This window comes from Electrophorus electricus, chromosome 8, assembly GCF_041902795.1.
Source record: "Electrophorus electricus isolate QZ-2024a chromosome 8, ASM4190279v1, whole genome shotgun sequence".
In the NCBI taxonomy this organism is placed as follows: domain Eukaryota; kingdom Metazoa; phylum Chordata; class Actinopteri; order Gymnotiformes; family Gymnotidae; genus Electrophorus; species Electrophorus electricus.
This window is the reverse complement of record NC_137504.1, coordinates 7,065,865-7,075,902: the sequence shown is the minus strand read 5'-3', so window position 1 is coordinate 7,075,902 and position 10,038 is coordinate 7,065,865. Positions and strand designations below refer to the sequence as shown.

The following is a 10,038-nucleotide window of genomic DNA, read 5'->3' as shown; positions in this document are numbered from 1 at the left end:
CTTATTATTCATCACCTGAAAAACCTGCCATGGATCCTCTCTACCACAAATCACTCTGTATGACACTTCCTATGCTCTGGCCTTTTGTGGGTAAATCAGCTGGATTGGCTTTTCCAATACAGTGTGACCATGATTCTGAGTTTATCAGAATTGGTATTTTAGACACTGCTGGCCCCAAATGGCTTCCATTTTGTAAAGCATCATGTATCCAGTGAAGGGTGATCATTGAATCTGTCCATCTGAGATGGTTCTTTTCTTTATTCAATGGTCTAAGCAGGTTATTGCCTGATTTTGCCTCATATGTCCCATCAACTCTAGATGGGATAGAGTCATTTTATTTAGTGGAGCCACATTTGATTTTGAAGCAACAAAACTAGTCACATCACTGTTTCTTCCATGTAGATATTCAATGGCACTATATGCTCTCTCACTTGCAATCCAGGATATGTGCAGTTTATTCTCCACCAGGAGTTCAAAGTGTTGGAGTTCAAATTTAAACTGTAACGAGACATGGTGAGGGAGTGGGATGCCAAGGCAAGTCTCTGTAACAAAGAAGTGTTTATTTACAACACAAACAAAACTGAAACCAAAAACACGATGAACAGAACAATACACACTAAACCGCAACAATGTAGCAAAGAGCAAAACCAGAAAGCACTCGCGTGATGCGTTATGTGTCATTTACACAGGGTCAATCACCGACAACAAACAAGAGAACAACTGGGATTTAAATACCTTGTTTAATGCTAACAACAAACATAATTAAGAACAGGTGTGACATGATCAATTAACCATTGATTGCATCTTATTGACAGATCTGGTAGTAATTGTTAATCTCAACTAATTCCTTGTTCCATCAGTTCCTGAAACAGACATTTAAAATGAATGGTGTATGATGTAAGAAACCCAAATGGGGTCATATATGTGCGCTGTGGTCTGTAGTGCTGTCACACTCCTTGCTTCAAACTAAGTCTCCTAGCATCTGTCTACCAGCAGCCCATGTGTCATTTCACCATAATCCACCAATCCACAATTTTCTCCCACTGTCTTCTTCTGCTTATGATTAAATGCTGTCATTTGTGCCTTATTTCACATAGGTATAGAGTTTCAATTTTGTCTTCCTTGTTGTAAATTATTGCTTTGTCAAGTCCATACTTGCCAAGCATTTACTCCTGTGCATGCCTCTCTAATACCTGTATTTTTTTTCATGATTATCACCTTTGCCTGTTCACTTACTGAGTTGTTCGCTCTCTTGGTCTGCTTCCTGGTTTTGTGGATTTTGGACTTTGGATTTTTGAGTCCTAATACCATCAAGAATGATCAAATCACCAAGCAACAATTGGCAATAGACAAGCAAAACAACAGAAATACTCTGTTTCTCTGGTACCCTGGGTTAGCTCAACAGTGTCTTCAAAGGCTCTTTTATAATCATTACACTACACTAATGACATCATCAAAGGAGCACACAGGACAGACATAGTTCCAGGTCAGGTGCTGGAAATGGACCAGAGAAACAGGCACATGCACAAATACAGAGCACGCAGGTGAAGTAACGAAGTAATGCACAGCAAAGTAGTGAGGCATAACAGTGCATAACCTTCTTTACTGCATGGCACATAATCTGTGCCTTTATTGTCTGTAATAGTACTGAATTGCAGCCATCAGCCTTTTGATTCACTTCACCAGACACCACCGCTGTTAGCATCTGGCTAAAATTGTATTTGCTTAGAAGCAGGCTGGTGATGTCTAATACTATACAATTAGACTCCTTTTACTTTACAAAATTTTGCTATGTGTCTTAGACCTAAGTACACAAAGCATGTTATCAGTTTTTTTTAACTCCTTTTCCTGGCAGCTATCAGAGTGTTCTGGTTTATGGTCAGGACTATCAGAGTACACACAGATCTGAGGAGCACTACTAACTGTGTGCAATGCAGCCACTGATGATAAACTCCACCTTTTCAGTACTTTAGTTTAATCTGTGATAAGAGTCCATGTGTCTCTACCATGGTTTCCTATCGAGAGAAGTAGACATCTGCATTTGTCAGGGGACCAGCAAACAGGTGCTTGGCATGTTGTTTAAAACTTGTGTCAAGTACATCAAGTATATTAAGACAACTTAAAGACTGAAGCTGAATCAGGACCTCTTCTTTTCCCAGTTCCAGATTTTTGTCTCTTATCTCTCTTGGTTGAAGAATATTAAGGCCAACAGATAGAACAAGAAGCAAAGAATATTCAGTCTAAGGATAATGGCATTCTATCTTCCTGTCTGTTTGGAACCCCTATAGTTGTATATATTGACCAAGCCTTTCAGGTGTCCAAGTCCCCCACGGTGCATACCACCATAGGTTCTGGTCATCCAGGAGTTCATGGAATGTTCTAAGTTCTAGCTAAGAAGTACTCGTGGCCAGTGATGATGAGAGATCTAGGAGTTTGATCCTGCACAGTGTTTGCAAAATCCAAGCCCGCTTGTCATACCCTTGCAGATAAGATGGTTCCTCTACCCACACCCTCCAGACCCTGGTCTCACCTTGCTGTTGATTTTAATACTGATCAAGAGGCTACACCACCTTGATGGAGAAAGTAGAGTTCTTCTCTAAAGACTCTAACTCTCCCCAGTCTGCCTACTCATTTTCAGGTCACAGAGGTGCTATTCAACCAAGTTTTTCATACATCACTATGGCAGACAGAGATCCAGCTTGTATGTTGATATCTGGATGGTTTTCCTGGACTGCCTGGGAATTACACTAAGCTGCAAATGTGGAGGTGGAATAGGTAAACCAAGATTTGGAACCAGTCTATGTCATGATAGGTCTGCTCTTTCTGTCAGTGCATATGAGCTTCTTTCCATATCTGCACATTTGCTATGTCCCTGATTGTACTTTTTATGAATATGACTAAGCATTATGATTTAGCACCTGGTCATTTACCTGTCCTTACTTAGCTGTACACAGACACACCAATGCACAAACACCCACCCACACATACACAGACACACACGTTTCCTTCCTTCAACTTTATTGTGCCAGTCCCCACTAGTAGCATGCTTGCAAATATACATGTAGCCCAGGTGTAGCTCAAGGTGGAGAGAGAGTGAGTTTTTGTTCTGTGTAATACTAAGCAAAAATCAAATGACATCATTTAGGACATGGACAAAGGAAAAAAATTATCCTTGTCAGAACAATTCTAAACATGGGTTGAGAAAACTTTGTGTTCCAGGTTTATATAGCAATTTCCCTTTTGACTGAACTAAGGCCTAGAGTTAAACAAATTGCAAATGTATATAAAGAATACAAGGGACTGATAAGGCAGGTTGTCTTATCAAATACACTAGCTTATGCTAGCAGCACTCCAAAGTTTGTACTTTATAAAAACTGACTAAGATGTAAAAAAGCCATTTTAAAATAATAAGAAGGCCTGCTACTAAAGGTTGGTGTAACACTGTAAACAAAGTCAGACACTTGTGGATAAAAGGCAGAAGTTTTATTGTAATCCATATTTGTGGTGGTTAAATTAGCCAGGGACAGAACCAGAGAGATACAGTCAAGGGTAAATGCAATCATAGAGGTAAACAGTCCGAGTCCAAAAATCCATAAAGCAAAAACACAGGCAAACAAATCCAACAAGGGGTAGGCAAGAATCGGAGTCAAGAGAAACAGGAAAACCAGGTCAAAAACACAGTAGAATAGAAACATGAATAGAATGCTCAGTATGCACAGGTAAACTGGAGGCAATACTTTGCAATGACAAATAGTCTCAGCATGGCTTATATACTAAGATGCTATTATTGATGCATTAGAGTAGAGTTTTAAATTGCCACATAGTTTCCAAGCACTCTGATGACCTAAACAAGTAGAGTCGTTTTAGACAGCAACACCCATGGATACTTCCCACAAAACACAGATATACAGAATTACTCGTCCAACATTGTAAAAAGAGAATAATGCATGTTGGGGTTAAGGATACTGTAGTGAAATGAGGGAGAAGAATTGGAGTTTTAACAGGAGACAGCTAGTCAAGTAGATAGCAGTCCATTGATATATCTGCAAGAAACAAAAGGTTAAACCAGCTCAGCAACCAATGGCTCCATTACCCAAGGACAGTTACTAAATCCCCATCCTCTGAAGTTACTGGAGTAGACTGCAGGATCATTGCATGTAAAATCTAGGGATCACTCGAATATGTACTATGCTATGTGCTATGTACAATGCTATTCTATCTACTCTTTATTTCATTTATATTTGTTAATTATTATTATTAGTTTCACATATATAGCACCTTTCTCAAACCCAAGGACGCTTTACAGCTAGCATTTAGATCCAGTCAACACACAGCAGCGAGAAGCAGCAGCAAAGCATACTCTCAGCCAGAAACCATATCCCCCTAGGGGACTGCAGTGGGTACAGGGAATGGGACAGAGTACCATCCACCACTGAGCATACAGACATACAGTCATTCACACACATTCACACCAGGACAATTTAGAGAATTCAACTAATATGCAATTTATCTAACCTTTGGACTGTGGGAGGAAAGCAGAGACCCTGTAGGAAACCCACACAGACACTGGGAGAAAATGGAAACTCTATCCAGATAGGGAGTCCTTCCCAAGATCCTAGCACTAAGAAGCAAACATGCTAACCACCAAGCCACAATTAAATGTCATATTTATATTAGTAAGCATCAAAACAAATTCAAGACAAGACAAATGGAACATAGCACTACCCTTGTAACAAACTACAACCACTTGCTCAGTCAATAACTTATACACTTGTAATAATAATGTTCACCCTAGAATACTTCTATCAGAAACCTTGGTGTTTGATGAGTAGTTCTCAGCTTTCATTGCAAGTGTTTTCATGTGTGAATCTTATCTTTCTATCATAGACTATAATAGGTGCATGAGGTCAAATGAATGTGTTTCAGCTGTAGTTGCTGTATTGACAGTTGTCACAGGGTTGGAAAGGATCTTGAATCTTAAAGAACAAATAATTTCATACAACAGATTTTCCAGGTCAAACAGATGTCACCATGAATCCTTGGATTTTTTTCCTCTATGCAGGGCTTGATCTCACATGGTCTTTGTCTCATAGAGTAAGTTTCCTTCTTGATGGGTGATGACAGTGAATTGTATCATCCAGTGTCAGGATGGAAGGCCATCTTTGGCTTTGCTTTGGAATTGTTTTCTTGAAGTGAGGTGATCAGGCAAGGGAATGTTGTGCACAACTTGAATCCAAACAGAAGTTCAGCAGATGTTCAATGAGTTGTGCCATGGTGCGTAGCCCTGTAGTTTCAAAGGAAACTGTACAGTGACTGTTAACATGGTTCCTTTCTGCATGTGTGGTAGTTATGGGCTTCTTTAAAGTTTTTTAGGAATGCAATGTGGTATTTTTTGATACCTGAAACCATTTAGTGATTAGTGGTAAAGAAAACAATCCAGGATTGCTTTTTCTACCATGCTGTCTACAGAAACCATAACTTCTCCCTCGGTCACTGCTTTGTTTTTATAATGCCAACTAGACTAACAACCTCTCCTTCAGTGAGTATGTGAGAACTACCTAGTGCCTCTCAAAAGCACCTTGATATTCAAGTTCACTGTTAATTCATCCTTTGAACAGAAAATAACCTTAAGTATGTCATAGGAAAAATCATATGGATTTGACTGTGGTCATATAGCTGACCAGCTTCCTTAGCAAATGTATTACTTCTTACAGTATCCTGCTTGGTGTAAAACTGATCTTCTGCTTATGTCATGGCCATGTGCACTGTGCGGTTCACAATAACGTTCACATATTCCTGTCATGTAAGAAACTCTTGGGGTACCTGGACATATAATCTCCAAAACCATAGTTTCCAGCTATGCACCTCAGAATGAAACTATATCCAGTCACAGTTTCCATTGCTTTAATCTCAATTGTACTATGCCCTTGAGGTTCTTGAAAGTTAATTCAAGGGTCTTGTAGTCAATTACAACCTTAAAGTGTAAGTCATATTGTAATGCGGAAGGGGTGTTGAGCGAGGGAGAACACACGTGCGAAGTGCCGACGCCTTGCATGTTACGTGAAACGGAACTAACGAGGGGGAGGGGGAGGGGGAGGGGGAGGGGGGGAGGGGGGACAATAACCGACAAACAAGATACGTAGGAACGGGGTTTTTATCAGACTATAATCAGGGTTAAATTAGAAACAGCTGGAGACAAAGGAGAGGAGACAGGGAACCATAGAGAATGACGAAAACCCGGAAGATACTAGGTTGCCTGGGAAACGGGGAATGCTCCGGTCTGTAGACGTGACATGTATAGATACAGTTTAAAATGCTCCAATCCAATGAGAGCCCAGCTTGCATAGGCAACAATGTGCTGACCTTTCTCTCCACATTAAGATTATTGACAGAGAATTGCCCGTGGCCCTACATGGCTGGTATCAACAAAGAGTGCATGTTCAGATGAAAGTATGTATGATTGTGTGTTGGGTTTTCAGTTTATCCATGGAGGCTTGATGCTCTGGTCCCTAAGACCACATCTTGCAACAGTTGGGCTACATTCTAGCAACTCATGGACATAATCCTCCAGTCTCTGTGTACAAATCTACTGTTTGTCTACTGCACACATAGATGACATCACTGTGTTTAGCAATGATTGCCAGTGACATATGCAGCACTTGAGGGTTGTCTTTGAGTCCTTGAGATGAGTTGGGTTCACTGATAACCTAAAGAAGTGTACCATTGGCTGGGTTGAGTTATGGGAGCTTATCCCTGAAAAGAACTTAACTCGGAAAATCTGAAAAGCATCCTACATATTGCTGGAAAACAAAACAAGAACGTGAAGACCCCATTGGCACTGTTTCCTATTCTTTCTTACACTGATTATCAAAAAACAGCATTGTGTGCTGTACCTGCTTCCTGTGTCCTTTCTCTATTCTCTAATCCAGTGACTATTTTTAATACTGAGTATTACATACTACATTCCATAAACAATTTTTCTCCAGTTGTATTGTCCATTACTCCATTAATATGATGTAAGGATCGCAGTGCATTTGGAAATCTCATCACCAAGTTTGACTGGCCTGGCTACATTCCATCATGCACACATGAGTCATCTGCTATCTTGTGGACTGAGTGTGAGTAGCTTGACTTTCTGAATTTTTCTACTACTACCAAGAAGCAGAAGATTTTTGTAGATATTACACTGAGCCAGAGTCAGCTTTGAATATCATACAGATTTTGTTCATTGTTCCTTCTCATAGTTTCAGCCTTTAATTTTATCCATCTCTTTAACTTCATCTTCAACTTCAACTATCTATCTATAATTGTCAAAAGCAGTAGCTGATAAAAAACATTTTGTGTCTTGCCTGTAGAAGTTAAATACTTATAAAAGACATCAATGACTGAGGAATGCCACTCTAGCTTTCAGCAATGGTACATTAAAAAGTCATTTTTCTGCTTTGACACTGGTAGATGAATCTGACATGTCAGCCCAAATAATGCACTGCTTTAGATCACATAAAAGTAACTGAGAAAGTAGTCTGTGTACTGTCTTTGATATAACATATGGACAGCCTATTGGTGTGCAAATTATTATGTGCATAGCGCCATCTGCTGCCCTTTTCCCACACTATTGCAGAATCTATCTCTCTCTCTCTCTCTCTCTCTCTCTCTCTCTCGCTCTCTCTCGCTCTCTCGCTTTTTCTTTCGGCAACAGGTGGCAGCAAAGACACATTAAGATGTCTAGAGTGGATATTTGTTCTGCAAAACCTATAATACATGCAAATAATTTTATAATTCACTAAAAGTATTATGATTTTCAGTTTGATTACAACATTCACAGGGTTCTAATATTTAATTAATGACACATTTTGTATTCATTCAGATGAGTAAATCTTGATTGTCCATTTAAAGCACAGTTTGTTTGCAGCATCAGATGTATGATTCCATAAAAGCTGAAATTTTGAACACAGTAAATAAGTCTATGGGCAAAGCTTAAATAAAAAGACCAAACATATAAGCATCATACAGTAAAACAGGATAAGAACTGTGTTCTGACTTGTGCTGAATGCTTCATTACAAGGAATGTTGGTAGATCTAAGTAAGATCTAACTAATAGATCTAACTAAGCCACAGGAGGGCATTCAGGTACTCCAATTAGTAGAACACAACTTTAACTGTCCATTGCCAAACGGATTGCATTTGGGGAGTTGAAAAACTCATTTAAGAGGACTTTGCTGCAGGCCATTGTGATGACACACTGACAAAGACAAACATGCATCCTTAGCACAGTTTATTGTTACTACTGTTTCACCTCTTCACCCAATTCTACTTTTATCATATTATACAATAAGACATCAAAAATTAATCTTCCATGCTATTGACATTAGTAGATTAGTTATCTTTCTAGTGAAAAGGCAACTGGAAGTCTACAGCTGTTTCCTCAAATGCAAAGCACTTTCTTGTGGAGATATTTAATTGTAAGTATATTAGTGGATCATATATTATATAAGTATGAATGAATTAAATTAATTTTAAATAGACAGCAAGTAATTTTGGTGTATTTTTCATGTTTTTCAGGTTGTTTTTCTATCTACACATCTTCTGGATCACAATGGAATTTGGACCATCAAAAAATTTTACTCATGATGAATTCTATTTGATAGGATTTACCTCACTAAAGGAGTACAGGCGACTTCTTTTCCTCCCATTTTGCCTAATGTTCATCTTTGCTGTCAGTACTAACATTGCCCTTGTGTTGATCATTGCAAAACAAAGGACACTTCATTCTCCGATGTATGTGCTGATATGTTTCATAGCTTGTGTGGATATATGTGTTCCATGCTTTGTTGCCCCACGAATGTTATTTAGTTTTGCATCAGGGATCAATGTTTGGCCTAGAATATTATGCCTCATTCAGATGTTTTTTGTTCATTATGCCTGTAGTTTTCAGTCCACCATCTTGTTTGGGATGGCTGTAGATCGTTACTTTGCTATCTGCATGCCACTACGATACAATAATGTAATGAGTTTCAATAATTGTATGATTATTACAAGTGTTATTATAGTGCGCAACACAATAATTATAACAGCAATGATTGCACTAGTTGGAACACTTCAATTCTGTTCTTCCAATGTTCTCTATCATATTCACTGTGAGCATCAGCTAGTGGTCACTTTAGCCATCCCCTGTGAAGACACTACAAAGAACTACATAGCTGGCTTGATCAGCTTTTGTGTGCCCACTATTGATTGTGTTGGAATTGCATTGTCATATATAATTATATTTTTTGTCATTTCACAGTCTGCAGCAGGAGAATCCCGCAGCAAAGCAATTTCAACTTGTATAACACATTTAATAGTCATCTGCATTACTTACTTCACCTCTATGGTTGCCTTCCTCGCCTACAGAGTGCAATCTGGCCTTACTCCAGACCAGCGTGTCCTAATCAGTCTACTGTATCTACTTGTCCCAGGCATCTGTAACCCAGTAATCTATGGCATCAGGACTAAAGAAATAAGGGACCAGCTTATTAAGATTCTTAACATGAATAAAGTTAATGCTTTTTGAGCACTGTAACAGAGTAATATCAATATATTAATGCATTAAAGTATAATGTTTATTATAAAGTAACTATTAACCAAGACACGGGACTCAGTAAACATGTTAATGATAAGTAATCCAGGCAATTAACCTCAAGATTCTAACATTGGTCTCATAATAAGGAACTGCTGCATGGGACACAAAATGTATGTCAGAAAATTGCTGTACTTATCACCAACATTTGGATGAAGCCTGAAATTCAGTCATAATGTAACCATAAGAAGGTATTTTCTAACTGTACAAAGTTATTAATGAGATGTGTGCTTTACATTAGGATTGATTTTTATAGGTTAAGCATTTATGCATAACATTTTATTTGATTTTAATTATAAATTAATTATTAAAATCACAGAATCAATTCATTTTGCAGTCAGAGGTGATTGTATGTTACCATTAATGCTCAAAATGGCTTTTATTAAAGGGCTTTAGTGAATTAATAGCTTTATTTAGAA

General features: G+C 38.5%; 1 protein-coding gene across 1 annotated transcript; it reads left to right on the top strand.

The window, feature by feature from the left end:
- The first annotated feature begins 8,262 nt into the window (after positions 1–8,262).
- On the top strand, positions 8,263–10,038 carry LOC118241547 (olfactory receptor 52P1-like). The gene is made up of 2 exons (XM_035527132.2): positions 8,263–8,462; positions 8,563–10,038. Exon 2 carries the CDS (start codon positions 8,597–8,599, stop codon positions 9,551–9,553), a length of 957 nt encoding a protein of 318 aa, XP_035383025.2. The 5' UTR covers positions 8,263–8,462; positions 8,563–8,596; the 3' UTR covers positions 9,554–10,038.